Genomic DNA, 23,823 nt, shown 5'->3' with positions numbered 1-23,823 from the left:
AGAATCAAAAGAAATTTATTGTCAAAAAAAGAAGAGTTGCAAAAAAAAATAAATAAATAATAGCTAATTCAAATAAATGTGGATTTTATTAATAATTGATAAATGATAATAAATATCTTTTTAACATCACATTCTAACTAAATTAATTAGCTGAGCCTACCTACATAATTTTTATTAATATTGATATTCAAAAAGAAAAAGGATTGCAACAAATTTGAAGATTAAAAGCAATTATCGCAAAAACTTTTTATAATAAAAATTTATTAAAAACAAAACGTAATCATATAAAAAATATAAATTTTTCTTCTTTTATTTTAAAAAAATAATAAAATGTCCTCAAACGAAAACCAATCTGAACAAGAAAAAGCTTAAGTCTTACAAGGAACTAAGCCTGTCTACTAATACCCTGCTTATACTAGCTAATACGTCTAATAATAGCCTTTGATTTAATCTTAATTGGTTACTCAACCCGTATAATATGTTTAGCAACCAGTTTAATATGTCTAATAAACTGTTTAAGGAGTTCATTAATCTGCCCTTTCTCAATCCCAAGCTGTTGCTTCTGGCCTTGTTGCAACCTAAATTCAAAGAGAAGTTGTCAAGGGTGAATCCAGAATTGAATACATTCCTTATGAAAAATCTGTGATCGAATATGAAGCCGTTCAAAGAGTTGATTACGTTCCCAAGGAAAAGAAAATCACTGATTACTACGCCGTTGAATATTAAACTGAGTACCTTCCTCAAGTTTACTAAGACAGATATATTGAATACATTCCCACTGAAAGAATCTAAGAAAGAGTTGAATATCAAGCAATTCAAAAGCAAATAGTTCACCAACCTGTTTAACAATAATAATAAGTTCTTTAAACCGTTGTCCAACCTGCTACCACCTACCTCTAATCTTCTCAAGTCACTGTCCCTGTAGTATAATAACAATTCGTTCCTACTGCTTCTGTTGTCCACACTACTATCCCTGCCACTCAAGTCGTCCAAGGTGCTACTCATGTTGTCCAAGGAGCTTCTACTGTTGTTTAAAACGTTCCAACTGCATAGTTTGTTTAAACTGTCCCCACTGCCTTCTCAACTCAAACCTTAGGTGTCCCCGTTGTTCGTGCTGGTTTGACTACCTCTGGTGTTAGAACCTTAGGACCTGTTCCTTACTCAGTTGTAGAAGAAGCTATTAAGAAAAGCTAAAAGAAGGACGAATGAATAAGCAATAAATCATAGTCTCAATGATTTTTCTTAACATTAAATAAAAGTTTTTTGATTATATAAAAAGAAAAACAATTTATTTGTGCAAAGGTTAAATTTTATAATGTATATTTTTATATTTTTATGATCACTCCTTTAAAATTTACTAAAATTTCTAATACTTCTTCATTTTTATTTAAGTGAAATAGATTAATTCACTTAGATTCAAATACAATTTATTTCTCATATTTATTTATGCATTAAGATTATTACTAAATCTTATAAAAAAAGCTTTTAAATTATTTAATCATAAGCTCAAATAATACAAAATAAAAATATTTTGTATAAAATCGATTTCTTTTAAAATAAATTACAAGCAAAATATGTTTTTTTTGAAAAATTTTGTTTGAGACAAAATCAATCGTATTTTATAAGAAAGTTGCACTAATATTGAAATTACAAAATGATATCTTTTTGATTGGTAATATCATGATTTGCTTATAGAAAATTAATCATTATCTGATATACATAAAAAAGTTTAATTAAAAACCTAATAAAATGCATCAAGTATTTTTATTATCAGAAAAGAAAAAAAAATAAGATAAGAAGGGAAATACAAATAATAATTTATAAAAGAGTCTATCTATTTAATAATTACTAAGTAAAGATTTGTGGAAAGAAGAACAAATAAAAACTAAATAGGGATAACTACTAGCAAACAAAAGTCAATACTTAAAAGTAATTGTAATATATTTTATTTTAAGAGATATTCTATTTGTTTAAGCTAGTATCTAGATTTGCCTATCATTTTTTAACTAGGAATAATTAAAAAAGTTTCAATTCAATCATTTTATTAGTTAGATAAAAACAAAATTTATTGCAAGTCAGTGAGAAATGTCTGAAGGTGATTACGATTACAATGAGGATATGGGTAATGAGGATGATTACTACTATGATGAAAACAATGACGATTATGGATACGATGAGGAACCATAACATAACGAGGAAGATTATAATCATTAAATGGAGGAGGAGACACCAGCTGTTTAAGGTTTGGAACTAATAATTACTTTTTTTTTCATTTCTATAAGCTTAAATTAACAAAAAAGATAAAGCTCATTAGGATTACAGTATCTAAAATTTTCTTCAAATTATTAGGGTAGTTAGAATAAGCAGCAAAGAATACAATTAAAAATAAGGTTTCAGTGAAAGAATAGCAAGATATAATAGATTTTTTAATTTCTGATCACAAAGCCACAAAGCCTATTGCAGTCCTTTTACAATAAATTGAACCATTGTTATTGAACAAAGAGGAAATGCAACTCATATTTTTAAGAATAGGAAAGCTTTTAAATGAAATAAAGAGATAAATTCAATTGTTACACAATGGAGGGTCTTGGAAATTTGATAAAAATGGCATTGATAATTTAAATGAGCTTATTGAATTTACTTTCAGGTTTTTGTATATTTATTAATACAGTTCTTTGGAGTAATTCATTGATAAGACCATCTTACTTAAGCTAGATTTTGATAAGCCCTTTACCAAAACTCTTTTAAATTTGCTTTTGAAGATAGACGACTATGCAGAAAGCATTTCGTTTACATTTACTGATAACATCAAGAAGGTATTTGTCTTTTGTTTGAACCCTAACGAACCTTTTACAAATCAAGATGATGGTATTTTGAATACAATTTCAGCTTAGCTCATTGATGTTATGGGTATGGAACCAACTCATCTGGTCTTTGACACTCTAATTTTAACTTATTTTTCTAATCCTTTAAGAATGAGTGTTGTTTTAGCATAAAATATTATGCAAATAACTTCATAGTTAGAAAGCTACCTATAATCAGTAGACAAAGCTCTTAAGTTAAATGAACAATTGCTTGTTTTAAAAATGATTTAGCTACTTATTTTTGCCAGTCAAAGTGATGCTAAAATACTTAACATACTGATCAGCGAAGAGTTAGATAAAAGACTATATGATACAGTTAAATTCTCTGATGTTTCTTTTATTGGAGATGGTAAAAAGTAGTGGTCTGACGATGCAAGACTGATCTAAAGTATTGTTATTTTAATTAAGATTATTATATCAGGCAAAAAGAAAATTGATTAAAGATTCGCTTAGACTTTACTTGATGACTTCCTTTTCTTGATAAATCAGAACAAATTTAGTTTTATTTATTCAATCATTGTACCTATCTTAACAACAAACGATACACAATACATTCCTTTCTGCTTACATAAAACTTGGGATATCAATTCTGTGTAAAATTTCAACTCATACTTGAAAGATATATCTAAAAAAGGAGTAAACGCAAACTAAATTCTTACAGATTGCAGAGTACCTACTGATTTGCTTGACGAAAGATAAAGAGAATATCTTTATAATTCTTTTATCAAAACTGGATAAAATAAAGATATAAAAGGTGTCTGGCGTAAAATTATGCAAATAGACAGAGATAACCCCACAATAAGCATAGATAAGACTCTCCCACTTCTAGAAAACGAACCTTAAACTTTATTTATTTTCAACTGTACTTATTAGGGAACAAATATTAAGTTTGGTGTCTATGTAAAGAATAAAATTGAAAGCTTCAAAAATGTAAATTTTAAATATAAAATTTTTATTTAAAAATCATTTCTTTATTTTAAAGCTAGCAATTTTTATTAAGAAAAATTTTTTTTAATAATAAGCTTTAGCAGAATAGCGTATTCGACAAATCAAATAAAAATTTAAGGGCTACTTCAAATGCAGAAAGCTTCTTCTTTTATATGGATGATTAAAGAATGTTCCATTTAAAATCAAATTAAAGGAAAAAATTAAAAACACAACAAGGAACAAAATGGATTACAAGCAACTAGGAACCATTTGCACCAAACATGAAAGATTTGATCAGAATAGAATATTCAGGTATTAGCTTCATTTTAGATGAGGATATTGCCATTTACATTAATTTTGGTAATATTGATTTGAGCAAGTTCGATATTCCTTTCTAAGATATCGATTTAGAAGATGCCTTTATTGCTAGTTCTAAGCTTAATATCGAAGAGATTTTCCTTGAAAACGCAGAAATCTGGCATTTAGAATAAGAAAATGCTAATGCAAAGATAGATTCTTACTTATAAATGTTCTCTTAGAAGGAAGACTTGCAATCTATCTACATTCAATATTTAAAATATTTCCGTTTAGAGAAAATTTCAATCGTTCCTCACTACATTACATTATAAGGTTTGATAACTAATTTTATCCACTAAGATAATAGCAATAAAGTAAATTTTAGAATTTTTTGTAAAAATTTTTGTTTTAATAATATTTTATAATTAAATTATAGAAAGTAGTAAAGAAAATAGCTAGCAAGTTGGATGATGAATTGCAGCTTTCTTCCACAATTAAATAATTAGAATATATTTATGATGGCAGCAACACCAACAAAATACTTGATTTAATTGTTCCATATTCAGTAAATAATTTATTTTATAAATTAAAAAAAATTAATCTATTTTAATAAACAGTAAGCAAACTTGTTAAAACTTCCCTTTGAAGAAGAGTTTAGCAAGCTCTATGAAGTTAATAAGCTTGGTAAAAATTAAATGATTGAAATTTTCTAGAATTAGTGCTAGGGAATAACAAAAATCATATAAATAATGGATAGAGAGGCACAATAGCAATACTCTCAAAACCTTATGATCTTCTTCTTTGAAGCCCAAAAATTCTTGACCCTTCCTCAATTTGCTAATCATTTAATTATTTAAAAGGATTTCTTTAAAATAATTTTACAATTGCTATTTACTCAGTAATTTGCTAACAACAAAGTTGGTATTGTAAACTTCCATTAGGCTGTTTATATGCTCTTCAAATCACTAAGAAGATTATTTAAATATGACAAAGTAAGTTTTATTTTTATCAAATTATTTTTTAAGGTTTTTTATTCATTTATATTAGAGTAGTGAATTGAGACAATTATGTTTTAGAAAGAACATTCTATAGGATATACTTTCTAAATTTGAAATATACAATGGACATTTGCCAACTAAAAAAAAGAATAAAAAGCCAAAAGTTGTTAATGAAGTATTTTAAGAATCTTCTTCTAAAAATAATGCAAGCTCTTCATTAACCTATGGTAGCGGTGGAAGCTCCAATCTTTCTAAGAAAGGTGTTGGATATGGAAACGGTAGCTCAGATACTTCTTGGATGAAAAACTATAGCAGCGGATATAGCACTGCTGTCTCTGAGGATGCATTAAATAATTAAAATAATTACAATAATTATTATGCTCCAGCACCCCCAAAATAAAATGTTTCTAACAATATTTTAGGCTTGAAATAAAAATAAGATAATTTGATTTACAACGATACATCAACTATTAAAAGTTATGTTGGTTCTGAATTTGTAGCTAAAATTTTGAAGCAGCTCTCTGCTTGTATTTAGCATTTCTTTGAGTTTGATTATAGCTTTTAAATAACCACTGATATTTATCATAAAATTAAGTTATCAACACTTAATCCAATACTCATAAATATTTTTGATACAAACAGTTTACTTGACTCAACAAAGCGTGCTTCTTTCTTTAAACCAATCTTGATTTTGCTCTAAAATATTGCTAAAACCGATGAACTCTTAGACTTCTTTGTATGGACAGAAGACCACTTAGAGAAACTATAAGGAGATTATGAAGAAAATGATAAAATAAAAGTTGAAGATGTGAAAAATTAAAAATGCCTATATTCACTTCTCTCCTCAATGAGAGATTAAGCAGAGTTTTTTGAAAAAAATATATTAAACTTGGATTAGAATGAATCTTTATTCGATGCTCTTAAGTTGTCTCCTGCTTAAAGAGAAGCAAAGATAAAAGAGATCGAAGAATAAAAATCCATGATTTAGCTGTACTTAAAAACATTTGAAATAATGGAAAAGGCTTTAAAAGAAAATGATTATCTTTCAATAAAGGAAGTTGAAGACAACTAAAATTAAGAAACCTTAAATCAACTAGAAGTTGGTAAGATGCACACTGAGTAGTTCTTCAATGTTTTGCTAAAACCTCTCTGTGTAAGTACCTCTGTAGGAGTTACTTAAAAGCACCACTACTCAAGTTACTTTAACTCAGGAAATCCTTCTCCTATAAAAATGCAGAGACTCATAAAAGAAATAGCAGACTTAGCTCATTCACTACCTATGACTCCCCAAAGTTCTATATTTGTTAGATATGACACTTCTAGAATGGATGTAATGAAAAGTCTTATTTTTGGTGCTGAAGATACTCCTTACGCACATGGTGCATTTGTCTTTGATATGTTTTTTGATGACTCTTATCCTTAAAACTCTCCCAAAGTAAACTTAGCAACAACAGGTAATTATAAACTTTATAAGATATTTCAAATTTCTAATTTTTCATTACAAAAATAGGCTCTGCAAAAATTAGATTCAACCCTAATTTATATCACTGTGGTAAAGTCTGTCTCAGTTTGTTAGGAACTTGGAGAGGTTCATCGAATGAAAATTGGAATCCAAATATCTCAACGTAATTCATTCAAATTTTCTTTAAAAAAACATTTTAATTATCAAGCAAAACTTTTAAAAATGGAAATTTTTTAATTTATCATTTATTTTGATAGAAAAAATGTTGCTTTAAAAAATAGAATAACTTATAAAAAATTGGTTATTTAATTTAACATTTGTCTTATAAAATAGAATATTGTAGCTCTTAGTATCTATCTAAGCAATTGTCATGAGTGAATATGTCTACTTTAATGAACCAGGCTATGAAGGGCATGCAGGTACTGCTGAAGGAGAAAAATTAAATAGAGGATATCAAAATATAGTTAAAATTGGTAATATCAGATATGCTATGATCGAATAAATAAATAACCCTCTTCCAGAGTTCAAAGAAGTTATAATGATGAGCTTCTTTTTGAAGAAGGATATGATATTGAAAGAGTGCGAGAAGTGGCTTGATTAAGCTGATCAACCAGCTGAATATACTGGATTAGTTAGTTCTCATAATAGTACTTTCTGCTCTGAATTAAGTGGAGATAAATACAAAAAAGTTTTACAAAAAGAAATCAATAATCTAAAGACATGCTTTGAAAAACTAAAAATCAATATTTCTCAAACCATCAAATTCACCTAAAAAAAGAAAAAAATTGTAGAAATAGATTACGAAAAGCCTTCAATATTATTTTAATCTGAAGAATCATTCAAGCCTAAAGTTTAAACACAAGATAAAATGCTTGATGAAGGAAGAGTAGTCGATGTAAATAACGTCAATATTTCATACGACGATGTAAACATATTTTTTAACATTGAAAATTTATATATCTAATTAAATTTTAAATTTCAGGTAAAGAAAACTCAAAATAAAGAAATAAATGTTGAAAATTCAGAAGTTACTAATAGATGGTCTCGTTATATAGGAGCTTTAGGAATAGATGCAGTCAAAAAGTAAGCAAATGCCAATGTCCTTTTGGTCGGTTTAAACCATGTAGGTGTTGAAATAGCTAAAAACATAGTCTTAAGTGGTGTTAAAAGATTCAGCATAGTTGACCAAGAAAAAGTCACTCTTTAAAATATAATAGGTTAATTTTTCTTGAGCGAAGAAGACATCGGTAAAAATCGTGCTGAAGTTTCTATCAAAAAAATACAAGCTCTAAATGAATATGTTTCATGCGATTTTTCAGCCAATTACAATGATTTATTAAATCAAACAACATTTTTCATTGAAAATTATAATGTTGTCATCCTTTGCAACTTAGATGTTAAAATGGCCACTAAAATCAATAAAATCTGTAGAGAAAAAAGTATAGGATTTATTTACACATAAAGCTACTCTGTATACAGTAGAATATTCTGTGATTTTGGTTCATCTTTCACTGTTATAGATAAAGATGGGTAATTTTTATTCTTTTTATTTTTATTTTCAACCAATAAATTATTGAAAAAAAACCGAATAAAATACTGCAAAAATATATTTACTGTCGAACCCTAATTTTTTATCTTTAAAATTGTTTTAGAATATGATTAGGTTTTTTAGTTAATTTGTTTTATTTTTTAAATTGAAATAGAGAACAAGCTTAGGAATATTTGATCAAAAATATTTCGAGAGATAATGAAGGACTTGTCACTCTTTAAACAGGTACCAAACATTATTTATAGGATGGCGATATCATTGAACTTAAAGAAGTAATTAGCTAGAATGATGGAAAAAGCTTTAATTTACAATAATTCAAAGTTAAAATAAAAGACAATGTAAATTTTTTATTCCTTATTACCTCATATTTAATTTTAAATAAATAAATAGAATTCATTTTATATTGGAGATACTAAATAGTTTGGAACTTACAGCAGAAATGGTATTGCAAAACACATTAAATAACCACTAACTTTGAAATTTAAGTCTCTTGAAGATAATATAAGCAATCCTATTTTTGAAGAAAATCTGCTTCCTATTTTTACAGAAGAAGAAACAGCTTCTAGAAATGCTTAGAATATTTGCTTCAATGTTTTGGATTAGTTTGTTTCTACTTATAGCAGACTTCCACGCCCTTGGAATACAGAAGATGCATCTAATTTTTATTAATTAGCTATTTAAAGCTCATAGACAATCTAAAAGCTTATTGAAAGTAAATAAGAAAAAGCAATATAGTTAGCTTAGACTGCTATTCTCAGATTTGCATTTACATGCTAAGGATATATTCCTTCTTAAGGAGCTATCATTGGTGGTATTGTAGCTTAGGAAGCCGTTAAAAGTATTACTAAGAAATGGGTACCAATAAATTAATTATTTATTTACAGCTGTGAAGAATTAGCAGCTGATGTAAGCATAGCCGAATATATATAAAAATATGATTAAAAATCTATATAAATCGATTCTTACTTACAAAATATTTCTAATAAATATGGACTTAATTTCAAGAATGATAAATATGATAGCTTAAGAGTCATAATTGGAGAGGAAATTTTAGAAAAAATCAGCAATGCTAATACATTTATGATAGGTGCTGGTGCTATAGGCTGTGAGCTAATTAAAAATCTCTCCATGATAGGTTTCGGTAAAAAAGGCTCAATAACTTTGACAGATCCAGATATCATAGAAAATTCTAATCTCAATAGGCAATTCCTCTTCAGAGAAAAGCACATTCGTCAACCAAAGTCTAGGTAAGTTTTTATTCATTTAAAATTTATATAAAACAAACAGCTCAACAAAGATAACAAAATTTGTTTAATTTATAAATAAGCGTTGCAGCTGCAGCAGCTATTTTCATGAATAAGGACTTGAAAAATAGTATCACTGCCAGACTAGACAAGGTTTATGAATAAACAGAGCATATATTCAATGATACATTTTTCTAAAAATAAAATATCATACTGAATGCACTTGATAATGTCTAGGCACGTAAATACATGGATATAAGATGTATTTAAAATAGAAGGGCTTTAATAGATTCAGGTACCTTAGGACCAAAGGGTCATGTTCAAGTAAATGATTTAAACCTTTATTTAATTTCTATATATTTATATATAAAATTAACATTTATAAAAAGGTTATCATTCCACATTTAACTGAAACTTATGGAAGCTAATAAGACCCTTAAGAGGAAGGTGATATTCCTCACTGCACGTTAAAAATGTTCCCTGAGTAAACCCTTCACTGTGTAGAGTGGGCTAGAGATAAATTCGGAAGAATGTACCAACAAAAGCCTTAGAGTTTACAGAGAGTTTTAGAAGCCTTTAGAAATAACTAGCTGAATTCTTTAGAAGAAAAGACTTTGAATGAAGGCTTAAAAATGTTGAAAAAATATCCTAAAAATTTTGATGATTGTTTGCAATATGGATTAAATAAATTCTATAAATTATACAATCATAATATACTTTCTTTATTGCACATATACCCACACAATCACAAGAATAAAGACGGTTCATTCTTCTGGACACTCCCAAAACGTCCCCCAAATGCTCAGTAGTTCAATCCTTCAAATGATCACCATTTAAATTTCATATTATCATGTGCAGCCTTATAAGCTACAGTGTTTAACATTAAAATTAACTACAATTTAAAGGATGCTAACACTCGTGCTAAATTATCCTAATAAATATAAAAAATGCAAATACCTTCATTCAAGATAGATGAAAATAAATTGAAATCAATGAAGCAAGATGTTGATAAAGAAAAGAATAAATAGGAAAATAAAGTGGAAATGGAAATAGAAAAGCCTCAAAACAATCTTACTCCATAGCAGCTTGTTAGTGAAATTAAGACAATTTGTTCTAAATTTAATGTCAATAAAATTCAAATATCGCCATAGGAATTTGAAAAAGATGTTGATGATAACTATCACATAGATTTATTGCATTCAATGGCTAATTGCCGTGCTATTAATTACACTTTAGAGCCAATGGAATGGATAGATGTAAAGCTCAAGGCAGGAAAAATTATACCTGCTTTAGTAACAACAACATCGATTGTAGCAGGTCTTTAAATTATAGAAACAATAAAAATTTTGAAAGAAGTTAAAAGTGACTTTTATAAAAATGCTTTCTTGAATCTAAGTTTGCCACTTCTTGTTTAGCCTGAGCCATAAAAAGCTGAGTAATTCAAACTTGCATAAAATTTAAATACAACTGTTTGGGACAGATGGGAAATTAAAATAAGTAAAGAAAACGATAGTTTAGAAAAGCTATTTAGCTACTTGTAAAAAACCTACAAGATATATCCCCATGATGTATTCTAAGGAAATAAACCTATTTACATAGAATAATTGATGTTACTTCCTAACCGCGATTAAGAAAGAAAAGACTTACTATCCACAAAACTGAATAAAATATTAGAACTTAAAGTAAATTATTTTTTTTAAATATTAAAAATATTTTAATTTAATTTTTTTTTAAGTCAAAAGAAGATAATTTCGTTGACATTAATGTTACTTTCACCCAAACTCCAGAATATACAAACTAATTAAAAGGAGTTCCATTAATTAGATTATTCTTTTGATTAGATTTGCTGAAAGCCAGTACATCTATATATGTTTGTTTTATTTAAGTTTTGGTTGGCTGATTTACAGTTTATGTAATAATTAAAAAGAATTAATAAATAACAAATGTATGCTATGATGCTTTTAGTTAATTTGTATTTTTTGATTGAAGTAGATTTTAATAAATTTTTAGTTCATTATAAAAAAATTTAATTTTTATTTATAATTTAGTTATAAATAAATTTTATTTAGAATCTCTATTTTTAGCAAATTTAATTAGTTCATCTAATTAATTAAATTATGTTTAGAAATATTACTAGTTCCTTCCTATTCTGTAATTAAAAATTTTAATTCTCATCTTTATAGCTTATTATTAATATGGAAAAGATTGTAATTTTTTATTTCTTTTCTATATGTTTTCATAACATTGAGATTCATTTTATTGGAGACACTTATAATAATAATGATAACTTGAATCTAAAATTTTATTTCAAAAAATATTCAGATTTTAAAGTAAATACTGAAAAAAATTGATTTTAAAAATGATGAATATAACATAAACGATAATTACAAATCACTTTATAAAATTCAAAAATAAAAAATTTTAAATGCCTTGTTATTCTTTTTAAATAATTTTACAATCTAAATTTACGCATAATTTTCATTATAAAAAGTAAATTAATAAAATAAAATGTGTTTTGTGATTTATTATTTCATAAGGAATTTTAATTTATTTTTTTTAATTAGAAGTCAATTATTTTTTTTGCATGAATAAAAAAGTAATAGAATTAAGCATTACATAAAACTTGAATAAGTTAAATTTAAAAATTCAATATTTTTATTATTTATTGATAAACATTTATTTATTTATTTTATTTGTTATTGCATAAAAAATATATTATTCTTTTTTTTTGAATCTTTATAACTGTTTCGAGTAAGAATATATTAATCCCTCAATAAATTCGTTTTAATTTGAAAGCTTAAAAGAATTATCTAAACAGAAAATTAAATTTAAAATATTTAAATATTTTTAAAAGAAAATAGAAGAAATAAATGGTTTTGCTAGCAAATAAATAAAAAATTGATAGTAAAAATAGAATTTTATTTAAAATATAGTTATCGAATTTGTATGCTTTAAATACTGTTTATATAAAGGAAATACATATTATTTACATAAATTTCTACTTTGAAGTGTTCTAATGATTACAGTACTTTTATATAGCTATTTTAAAATAGTCAAAGAAAATAAGGATTAAATTTCGATAGTTTTAGGCAGTAATTTAAGTAAGGAGTAAGTAAGTAGTTTAGTAATTAATATTTCTTAGTAAGTGTTAAACATTTAACATATCTTCTTGTTTCAGAATAGACCCTCCAGCTTATGGAAATTTATTGAAACATAGTATAGTATTATCAAAGTTATGTTAAAAATTAGGCTTTTTAAGCTTGTTGCATAATACTAAAATGTCTTTTTGTTTTTTTTATGGTTAAATAGAGTCATGCCAATATATCCTCCACAGTATCCTCCGTAATTGATCAATGCTAATAGAGTTTTTTCCTAAATCCTTTTTTTGTTTTTGATTGAGTAGACCTTATCTAAGCCTAAGAAAATAAAGCAAGCAATATTTGTTAGAACAATATATATTCCAAGTAAAATTGGGATTATTTCTTAAGAACTTGCAGTCATGAAGGCTGAGGTAGAGTAAAATGAATTAGTAGACATTTATTTATTTAGATTTGCTTATTGATTTTAAGAGATTTAGCTGTGTTTAAGTGATGGATTTGAGTTAGCTGCAATTACTTATTTAGTTAGCAATCGAATAATTAGACTGTAAAAGTTTGCTTTGTTTTTGATTAAATAGAAATCAATCAACTAGCAAATATTTTTTTTAAATATTATTATTATTTTTAAATTATTAGATAGGTCATTTTGAAATTAATTAAAATCTATTCACATCTCAATTAAATTAACTAACTAACTTAATAACAGCGTTTATCATGTTTATAAATAATAAAATAGAATGAAATTTTAATTTTCTTAGATCATTACTCAATGAATGAATTTGGATTTCTATATTTATTTTTTAATGAAAAATACCAGCAAGCTCTAACTTTATTAAGTTTCTGCATGATTTAATTAAATATTGATCCATTAAAAATAGATAGGTTTATTTTTAAAGTAAAATAACTCACGTTAGTTTACCATAAAATGCTGAAAGATAATTCATGAATTCAAATAAAATAACCTATTTTATAAATTGAATTAACTTAAATAAAATAAATTTTTTAAGTTATATTGAATTTTAATCATAGAATAAAATAGGGAGGTCATTTTCCTCTAAATTAGCAAAATAGAAACTTTCATCAGTTTTTTTTCAAGGATTTTTGATGATAACCTACTGAAAGTCGTCATAAAATAATTTTTTTATTCACTTTTAAGTTTAAAGTAAGCCAGCAATCTTTCAATTACCATTTTAATCCTTGATAATTAATTATTTATAAAACTTTACAATTTCTATAAGCCTTAAAATTTTATGAAAAATTTATTATAAAATATATAGAAAAAACTCTATTTATCTATAGCTTACAGTGGCAAATGAAGTAAGTAAAAAATATTTATGCAAAAAACAATAAAATATTAATATTTTAAATTAAAATTTATTTAAAAAATAAAAAATTTTTTTCAAGTTTTTTCAAAAATATTTCAAAAAATAATGTTTTATTCAAATAAATTTATTTCTAGGTTTATTTCTCATTTAGATTAAGTAAATCACAATTAAAATAGCCTATTTGAATATATTTTACAATCAAAAACTTAATTTGCTAATTAGAAATTGACTAATAATTTAATATCAATTTAATAGTTTTATTTGCTAAAATTTTAATTAGATTTTTAGATGAGTAAATATTTAAATATTTAATAAAAATATTAACAAATAAACCTAAGTTTTTCAGTTTTAGAAATAAAAACTAAAATAACTGATTTCAATTTTTTATTTTATTCAAAATTAAATTTTATTATAAATTCAAAATATCTACTTATTTTTTAAACCTTTTCAACCTGATGAAGATTTCTTATTTTTACTTTGGATTTCAAAAAAAATGATTTATTTTAGGTATTAGGCTTGTGTCATATCAACTTCCTACTGATTTATTAATTTATGAAATAATTAGATTTTGATTTTTATTATTAAATTAACTGCTTTATCACACTTAAAAAACAATTTAATATAAAGAACAAAAATTAATTTTGCTTTTTATCAATTAAATAATATATAAAACATTTACTTTAAAAGTATAAAGGTAAACAATAAAAAAGAATTAATTAAAATCATTTTTATTCTAAACTATAATAGTTTACATAAAAAATAAATAACATTTTTTAGTGTTTTGTTTGAGAATTATTGATTTTAAAAGCATCATATAAATTAAAAAAATAATTTAAATCATGAATATTTTAAGAGGAAAAATAGAAAATCATCACAAAATCATTTAATAATTAATAAAAGAAACTAAAAAAATAATTATCATTTTAACCTAATTCATTTTTTTACAAAATTAAAATATATTTTTAGTAAAAGATTTTACTTTAGAGAAATTTTTTTATTCAAATAAAGATTTTGCTTTAGACATTTTCTTTTTTCTTTTTTTTAGAAATTTAAATAATTAAAGATAGACATGAAATTAACAAATTGGTTTAAATGAAGATTTTATGTAAAGTAAATAAAGACATAATCAAGAGACTAACAATAAATATATTAAATTCTCATCAAAATCATTGATTAAATACTAAGAAGTATAAATGTAGACTCTTTAACGATTTATATAAGCTTAACATTTTAATTAAAAAAATATTTGGTGCTATAATTTACTTTAAACGATTCAGCAGCCAGACATTCACTATTACTATAACTATTTTTGATTAAATTGCACTTTATTTGATCTATTTACAAATGTAGTCGATTGATAACTAGACTTTTTTAATTGCTTATTTAATAAAGTGATAAAATATTAATTTAATATGACTAATAAATTCTTTGTTTATGGTCTTAAATTTGAGGAATATCTTTAAATTAAATTTTTTTTATTTTATTCAAACTCAATATTCTTCTATTTATTTTAATGAAAGATTAAATAAATTAAGCCTGAAAAAAGGAAAATTTGGTTGATGAGAAATTAAATCATTTGAATAAAATGATAAATTTATTTTGTTAATAAGCACATAGAAAAGTAATAAGTAAGTAAATTTTGTCTAACTATCAAATATATAATAGAAATTCATACAGGAATTAAATTGAATTAGGTAAATAAATTTATCATCTTTGCTACTTTAATATAAACTAAAATTTTACATTTTCAGATCTTTAAAAATTGCTTAAAAATAAACAAACAAACATTTTTATTCTGATTTTCTATCTTTAATTATTATATTTTATTTACAAGCTATCAGTCTATCTATCTATGTATTAATTTATTTATTTATTTTAGGATTTATGCCATTAGTTTTATTAATTTAAAATTCTACTAAATGAAGTCTTCAGTTAATCATCAAATATTTTAATTCATAATCAAGTGCTGTTATTAATATGAAGTTTTGCTTTTTTTAATTTTATTTATTTTGCTTGCTTGGTTTTTGTTTTGAGCTCAATCAATAAATTTTACGACATTTCGATAATTAGTTTGTTTTTTTGTTTTTTAGTTGGTATTTTTAGTTTTATTTTTAAAAAAAAAATTAAAAAATATATATATAAAATGCTGTCTGTCTGTATTGTTTGATTTTTGGTATGATTTTTTGTTTTCACATATTGATATATTCAGAGTAATCTAAGCTACATTTTGAAGACTCATAAGTTGTCAATTTTATTTTATGTATAACTATATCAAGATCTTTTCCTCTATATCCTGCCTTTTTAATAAGATGCTCTAATGTTGTACGCTAATCCCATGTTTGATCTGATGCTACTTCTGGCAAGAAGGTCGCATTTCCAGTATGTCCGTTGTGCTAAAAATCGATAATAATACCATGTTTACCAATAACCCAATCAAAAGATTTCTTGTTATCCTAAAAGTTAACTAAAAGGCTGACAGAAACATTCAAACGAGGTAACTCGCTTAAAGTAATAGGGCTGAATCTAGAGTCTTTAAAAGCACTAATCATTGCATATTAGGGAAGTATCTTTTCGATATTTTCATGCTAAAAAGTGCCTATACATCCTCTCAAATCATCACCATCAATATGCCAAGTGACAAAAAGAGGGCATTTATACTTAGGAAGCTGGGATGGGAATGGTGGGATAGGCTAATTGTTTAAGGCAGCTTTCAAGACATCGAAGCAGTACTTGCAATGCTCCTTTGTGGCTTAAACTTGGTTATTTTGTTAATCCATCCTTTATGTACAAATCTCTAATTTATTTATTTATTTAAGTTCTATTTACTTTTAAATACTTTTGTTTTCTATTCAACTTAATAAGCTGCCAAAAAAATTCTTTCGCTTTTCTTTCCTTCTCTTTTCTTTAATATTTATTCTTTGTTATTATTTATTATAAACTTTTCTCTGCTTTTTTTTTTCTTACTACAATAGAGAGAACAGTACAAACAAACTCCAATTTTTTACGCCATCCCCACATAAATAAACAAAGAAAGAAAGAAACTGGGCTTTTAGTTTTTTGTTTTTCATTTTACTTTTTTTTCACCTGTAGTTTGTTTGATGTTTATTTTTTGAAATAAAATATTATATAAATGTCTTATTTATTAATATATAAAGATAAGCGAATAAATTTAATAAAATTATATAATTATATACAGAAAATGAATAAATAATCCATTAATTTGTTTAGAATTTATATTTCTAAAATCTTTTTTGAAAATTTTTTTTTTAAGTTAATTTTATGATAATTTAAAATTTAATTGAAATGTTATTTTTATTATTAATTCATTGCTTAGATTAGCAAGAAGTGCACAAAGGAGGGGCATCTCTTCTTAACTGAATGCATTCGTATGTACTAAACTATAATTATTATGGGCATTGAACACACTTCTTTGAGAAAGTAGTTTTTTTTATTTATTCTATACAGCCAAAACATACTAATCTTGTGTTATTCTTTTTAGATTCGATAATTTATTTTATACTAAAAGAGCTTGCACTTTAACAGATATCACATAATTAACTCATCAAGGCTTAAGAGTCATCTGCTATACTATTTTGATCAGAATTGTTAAATTCTAAGAAGAATGTATTATTTAGAGGGATTTAGCTTTATTCAAAAGGATGAATCAACTAAAGTTTTCTGCAATAATCATTGCATTCATGAGTTGAGAAGAATCTCAAAATACCTTCATAGCCCAAATTACCATCCCCGAATTTTTCTTAGTCCAAGCAGTGAACTTGGGGATCAGTCAAAATACCTTCATGATTACCTTACAAATCTACAATAGCAAGATAACCTTTACTGATTTACCAAGAGAAATGAGAAAGTGCTTAGGCCAAAGGACTGTATAAGTTATCAGTTTGAGAAACATAACCAGCATTATTGTTAAACTTTTCGTAAGTTCCATCAATATACTTTTCGAAGTAGTAACGAGGACTCGAATTGTATGGATGAGTAGTTTCATAGATATAACAATCAATAAACTATAAAATTAATGCTTCACTTTTTTCAATTTCAACAAGTTTACTATTGAACTCCTTGACAATATACTTGCAAACAATTTATGAAATAATATCTCTCTTCATTTCTTCAATAGATATTTTAGTCTACTTTTCAGGCTTCTTGTATTATTTGGCGACCATTTTTTAATTGAGATACAAGTCTTTAGCATGATATGCATATCTCATAGCACCCTCTGAAAAGACAAGGTTGCTTAATCTTACTTTTGTTCCCAAATAGAAAGTCTTAATCTCAAGATTCTTCCAATTGATTTCTTGGTTTCCTTTATAGTTTTTAACCAATTCAAAAGAGTAACAAATGGCTTGATAATCATTGAAGCTTTCAAATTTATTCCAATCGAAAGGTCCATTATGATATTAAACTTTACAAATTTTTTCTTTTTATTTCTTTTTGTTTTTTTGGTCATGCTATTCAACTGTATCAAAATAATGTGAAGGGAAGGATTGTTTTAATTTTTCTAATCTTTCTTCCCTTTCTTTTTAAATTCTAATAGCTTTATCTTTGATAGCCTACTTTAACTACTTCTAGGCTGTCTATTCCAATTTAGTTTCATATTCACTATCATCTGAGTCATACTCTTCTTCTTCTAAAACTTGTTGCTCTTAGATTTGCTCTTGGATAATTGTTGATGCAATTTTAGAAGACTTTTCCTTGGATCTACTCCATGAAAAGTTTTTCTTGAATTTCTTGCTTTCCATAATTGCCTTAAAAGCTTTACCTGATTTTCCTGATACTTAAATTTGAGGGCCACCACCACCACTTAATCCACTCTTTGATAGAGAAGCAGTAACAGTGGATTTTATTTGTTCATGCATCACATGCTAAAAGGATGTAGGACCATTAATTGCTGTACCAGATGAGAGATTCTTGATAACTAAATTCTATCCATAGCACTATGTCATTATACTAAACATTTTTTTTGTCATACCACTAATTTCAACTACTGTAAAATCAATTTTTTTCTAACTAAACTGAATCATAAGATCTTCTAACTTTCTTCCATTAGGACATCCGTTAGGATAATCATCAGCTATATTTTCATGATATTTTACACCATGAGCAGGACTATCAGCAATAAAAACAGCTTATTAAGCTGATGAGCCCCAATCAAAATTTAAAGCATTGTGTAAACCACCAGTAACATCTTCTCTTTTATAATTAAAAATAATTTAAAATAACTTTAACTACTCAAAATTTTTTAAAAATTATAATGAATGTCAGCTTTATAAATAAAAAAATGATATCATAATAAGATTAAAATAGATAATTACGGGCAATCACCACCACCTAAGCAGGTAACTTGAGCTAATTATGATCTAAAACTATCAACATTTCTTGTAAAATCGTAAGTAACATATTTATGTTAATCACAATGATCTCTATAACCTGAAAAAGCAACTCTGAGATCAATAGCTGGAAAGTCTTCATAGATAGTTTTTAAGGTATTTCCTACATATTGAACAACTTAATTCATCCATGGACTCATAGATCCTGTAATATCTACTATGAAGCATAAATCTAAAGAACAAGAGGAATTCCATTTTTTTGATTGATCCTTCTCTGATTGAATTATTGGCATTATAATTTTTAAATCTTAGTTTAATTCTACTAAAGAAGATTTAAAATCTTCTAAGGTCATTCCTTTAATAATTTATTTCTTATTTGCAGTATTCTCGCTATCTTATTATATCTAGATTTCGTCTGATGAAGCTTTGTCTTAAACTATTTATTCCTCTTTTATTTCTTGACCATTTTCATCAGTTTTCTTATGTCTGTAAGAGCAATTATCACCTCTTGGACAGCAATTATTCAAGAATAAAGGACAATCTACTAACTTATGGGGTGTTGGGCAATGGTTTTTGTTAGGACATATACCCCAAGACTTTCCATCATGACTGTAAGGACATTAAGCCTTTGGTAAGAGACACTAACCCATGTGATAATCATGACATGGTAAGTGTTTTTGTATATTTAAATTACTCATGCAAATTATTCTAATTTGCCTTATGTTTTATCAAAGTTATTTTTTGGAATATAAATTATTATTTTCAAAAGACTTATTCTGAATTTATAATAATGAGTTTATTTAAGAATTACTTATATTTTAGAATATGAGATTAACAGATGAAAGAATATATTTATTAGTATTTTATTAGACGCTATAACCTCATCCAGAAAAAGAAAAGATAGAATGAAACTGTGGCAAATCTATTTTTGCATCAAAAAAATATCTTATCTTCCATATTTCTAGACGCTTTACAGAAAAATAAAAGTGTTTCAACTCATATTTACTATTCCAAAAAATTAAGTTTTTTATGAATTAAAGAAATTATCGCAAAAAGAGAGCGTTTTTTAAAATATTTTATGTATTAAATCTCTTAATTATAAATTGCTAAATTGCTAAATTATTTCTCAAAATTTTCATTAATCTTGAGATTTTGTTATTATTTTGAGAACGCATCTAAATTCCATGTTTATTTAGATTTAAATTATTTGCAAAACTTTTCTTAGACTTATTTGTTTTACCTTTTATTTTCTATTTTTTTACAAAATTAATTACATTTTTTAGCTTTTTAAAAAACCCCGAAGTTTTGTGGAAAAAATTTTTTTAATTAGAAAAAAATAAATTATTTCAAAAATTAAAAAAAAGGTATTTGATTAAATTAAGTATTGACATTTAATTTACATTACAGATATATTTTAATTTAATTTATGGGTGAGATAATATATTTTAATTTAATTTAATCTATAAACCTTTTAAAAGATTTTAGCTGTTAATATGTATATAGTAAAAAAAATAGATTGAAATTATTATTGATGATAAAAAAAGGCTAAGAATTTTTCTAGAATGGTATTAAAAGAGTCATTAATTTAATTAGCACTTATTACACAAAGGAGGAGCATCTCTTCTTAGCTGAATGCATTCATATGTACTAAATTGCAATTAATCTGGGCATTAAACACACTTCTTAGAGAATGTAGTTCTTTTTATTTATTCTATACAATCTTTACAAATTAGCCTTTCATTATTCTTTTTAGATTCTACAATACGTTTTATATTAAAATAGCTTGTTGTTTAACAGATATCACATAATTAACTCATTAAAGGTTAAGAGTCATTAATTTCATTTTCCTTATCAGAGTTAGTATATTATTAGAAGAAAGTATTATTTACAGGAATTTAGTTTTAATCAAATGGATGAATCAATTACAACTTTTTGCAATGATCATTACAATCATGAGTTGAAAAGAACCTCAAAATACCTTCATAACCCAAATTACCATCTCCGAATTTTTCTTAGTCCAAACAGTGGACTTAGGGATCGGTCAAAATACCTTCCTGATTACCTTACAAATCTACAATAGCAAGATAACCTTTACTAATTTGCCAAGAGAAGTGAGAGAGTGCTTATGCTAAAGAACTGTATGGGTTATCTGTTTAAGAAACATAACCAGCATTATTATTAAACTTTTCGTAAGTTCCATCAATATACTTTTCGAAATAATAGCGAGGACTTGCATTATATGGATGTGTGGTTTCATATATATAACAATCAATAAACTATAAAATTAATGCTTCACTCTATTCAATTTCAACAAGTTTACTGTTGAATTCCTTGACAATGTATTTGCAAACAATTTACGAAATAATATCTCTCTTCATCTCTTCAATAGATATTTTAGTTTATTTTTCAGGTTTCTTGTATTGCTTAGCAACCATTTTTTAATTGAGATATAAATCTTTAGCATGATATGCGTATCTCATAGCACCTTCCGAAAATACAAGGTTGCTTATTCTTACTTTAGTTCCCAAATAGAAAGTCTTAATCTCAAGATTCTTCCAATTTATTTCTTGACCTTCTTTATAGTTTTTCACTAACTCAAATGAATAGCAAACTGCTTGATAGTCGTTATAGTTTTCAAAGTTATCCCAATCAAAGTATCCAGTTTAATATAATGTTTTCTAAACCTTTTCTTTTTGCTTTTTTTTATTTTTCTCTTCATGTTATTCAACAGTATCAAAGTAGTGGGAAGGGAAAGATTTTTTTAGTTTTTCTAACTTTTCTTCCTTTTCTTTTTATTTACGATATTCTTTGTCTTTAATGGCCTACTTTAGTTATTTCTAAGCTGTTTATTCTAATTTAGTTTCATATTCACTATCATCTGAATCATACTCTTCTTCTTCTTCTAGAACCTATTCTTGTTCAGCTTATTATTAAATTAAGGTTTATGGAAGTTTAGAAGATTTTTCTTTTGAGAAGCTCCAAGATAATCCTTTTTTGAATCTTTTATTTTATAAAATAAATCTGATTGCTTAACTGAATTACCCTTGTGGTTGGGCAGAATTATCATTATTTAAACCACTTTTAGATAATGAAGCAGTAACCGTAGATTTAATTGAGTCATGAACCACATTTTAAAATGATGCAGTTCCATTCTCTTCATTATTATCTAGCAAATTCTTGATAACCAAATTTTATCCATAATATTATGTCATGATTTAGAACATTTTTTTTGTACTTTGGCTTACCTCAACCACTGTAAAATCTATTTTTTTAAAACTAAATTGACTCATGAGATCTTCTAATTTTAATCCATTAGGACATCCCTTAGGATAATTATCAATTAAATTATCATGATATTTTAATCCATGTGCTGGATAATCTGCGATAAATATTAACTGTTTGGCAGCTGATCCCCAACCAAAGTTCAAAGCGTTATTTAAACCACCAGTGACATCCTCTCTAAATAATTAAAAAATAAATTAAAAAATTTTAAAAAAAAATTATTAAGAACTGATCAATTCTTTTAAGAAATTCTTACTAAAAAAAAGAAAACAAAAAATAAATAAATAAATAAAATTACGGCCAATCACCTCCACCTCCACCGCATGAAACCTTAGATAATCTTGTCTTGAAATCCTCAATGTTTCTTGTGAAATCAACTTGCACATACTATTCGAAATCATTTATGTCTCTGTATCCAGAAAAAGCAACCCTCAGTGTAATAGCAGGAAATTGTTAATAAATAGTGTTAAGAGTATTTCCTACATATTACACAACATGATTCATCCAAGAAGACATTGAGCCACTAATATCAACAACAAAGCATAAATCCAACGAGCATGAAGAATGCATTTGTTTAGCTTTTTCTTTTTCTTCTAAAATGATTGGTAGCAATATCTTCAAATCTTAGTTTAACTCAACTAAAGAAGACTTAAAATCTTCCATAGTTAATCCTTTGATGACTTGGCTATTTTTCAATTCTAAACTGCTATCGTTTTTTTAAATTTCTTCAACATTAGCGCATGTAATTTATTCTTAGCATGATTTTTGAGTTGTATCCTCTTTACTTTTATGCCTATATGAGCAATTTTCACCTTTAGGACAGCAATTGTTAAGAAAAAGAGGACAGTCGACAAGCTTATGTGGAGTAGGACAGTGGTTTTTATTAGGACAAATTCCCCAAGACCTTCCTTCATGACTGTATGGACATTATGCTTTTGTTAAAGTACAGTTGCCCATGTGATAATCATGGCAAGGAAGATGTTTCTAAATTTTTACTCCACTCATAATTTAGGTGATTTTTTATTTTCTTAATTTTTATATTAATTATTTTCAACTTATAGATGCATTTAAAATAATTAGAACCATGAATTTGAAAGAAAATTAATTAATATTTAAGAAAAGAATAAATACATTAGTATTTTATAAGACACTTTATAATTTTAATAATAATTCTAAAACCAATTTCTTTTATATTATTAAATTAATAGTATTTTGACTCAAGACTAAAATATGTAATAGACACAATAAGTTAAGGAAAATCATTTATATATAATCAATTCTTTCTTTTTTTCAGACTATTTTTTATTTTTTTATGTGTTAATCTAAAATATAATGAACTTAACATTAATTAATATCCATTAGTTTACCTAATATAATCATTTTATAAGAATCTTAATGCATACAGAAATAATTATTTATTGAATTAAAATTT

General features: G+C 25.5%; 6 protein-coding genes across 6 annotated transcripts; 2 read left to right on the top strand and 4 right to left on the bottom strand. All coding sequences in view use genetic code 6, as the record gives it.

Moving 5' to 3' along the window:
• Window positions 1-249: 249 nt before the first annotated feature.
• TTHERM_00481300 (hypothetical protein) lies at window positions 250-1,209 on the top strand (the record flags this gene model as incomplete). Its single annotated transcript, XM_001017441.2, has 1 exon — window positions 250-1,209. Exon 1 carries the CDS (start codon window positions 331-333, stop codon window positions 1,207-1,209), a length of 879 nt encoding a protein of 292 aa, XP_001017441.1. The 5' UTR covers window positions 250-330.
• Window positions 1,210-2,085: 876 nt separating this feature from the next.
• Window positions 2,086-11,178, top strand: TTHERM_00481290 (ubiquitin-activating enzyme E1 family protein; the record flags this gene model as incomplete). Its single annotated transcript, XM_001017440.3, has 14 exons — window positions 2,086-2,242; window positions 2,350-3,794; window positions 3,887-4,462; window positions 4,525-4,653; window positions 4,706-5,080; window positions 5,136-6,540; window positions 6,597-6,711; window positions 6,882-7,473; window positions 7,531-8,078; window positions 8,252-8,435; window positions 8,488-9,344; window positions 9,425-9,665; window positions 9,731-11,023; window positions 11,077-11,178. 14 exons carry the CDS (start codon window positions 2,086-2,088, stop codon window positions 11,176-11,178), a joined length of 8,019 nt encoding a protein of 2,672 aa, XP_001017440.3.
• A 1,337-nt stretch (window positions 11,179-12,515) lies between these two features.
• TTHERM_000481289 (transmembrane protein, putative) lies at window positions 12,516-12,878 on the bottom strand (the record flags this gene model as incomplete). The annotated part of the gene is made up of 1 exon (XM_012797948.1): window positions 12,516-12,878. The coding sequence occupies one exon, from the start codon at window positions 12,876-12,878 to the stop codon at window positions 12,516-12,518; it is 363 nt and encodes a 120-aa protein (XP_012653402.1).
• Window positions 12,879-15,953: 3,075 nt separating this feature from the next.
• TTHERM_00481270 (AMMECR-like protein) lies at window positions 15,954-16,541 on the bottom strand (the record flags this gene model as incomplete). The annotated part of the gene is made up of 1 exon (XM_001017438.3): window positions 15,954-16,541. One exon carries the CDS (start codon window positions 16,539-16,541, stop codon window positions 15,954-15,956), a length of 588 nt encoding a protein of 195 aa, XP_001017438.2.
• A 546-nt stretch (window positions 16,542-17,087) lies between these two features.
• TTHERM_00481260 (MHCK/EF2 kinase domain protein) lies at window positions 17,088-19,807 on the bottom strand (the record flags this gene model as incomplete). Its single annotated transcript, XM_001017437.3, has 2 exons — window positions 17,088-18,972; window positions 19,095-19,807. 2 exons carry the CDS (start codon window positions 19,805-19,807, stop codon window positions 17,088-17,090), a joined length of 2,598 nt encoding a protein of 865 aa, XP_001017437.2.
• An 879-nt stretch (window positions 19,808-20,686) lies between these two features.
• On the bottom strand, window positions 20,687-23,396 carry TTHERM_00481250 (MHCK/EF2 kinase domain protein; the record flags this gene model as incomplete). Its single annotated transcript, XM_001017436.1, has 2 exons — window positions 20,687-22,568; window positions 22,690-23,396. The coding sequence occupies 2 exons, from the start codon at window positions 23,394-23,396 to the stop codon at window positions 20,687-20,689; spliced, it is 2,589 nt and encodes an 862-aa protein (XP_001017436.1).
• Window positions 23,397-23,823: the final 427 nt, after the last annotated feature.

The sequence above is a fragment of the Tetrahymena thermophila genome (genome assembly GCF_000189635.1).
Source record: "Tetrahymena thermophila SB210 genomic scaffold scf_8254611, whole genome shotgun sequence".
NCBI classification, from domain to species: Eukaryota; Ciliophora; class Oligohymenophorea; order Hymenostomatida; family Tetrahymenidae; genus Tetrahymena; species Tetrahymena thermophila.
Note: the sequence above shows the minus strand (reverse complement) of the source record. Positions and strands in the feature narration are given on the sequence as shown.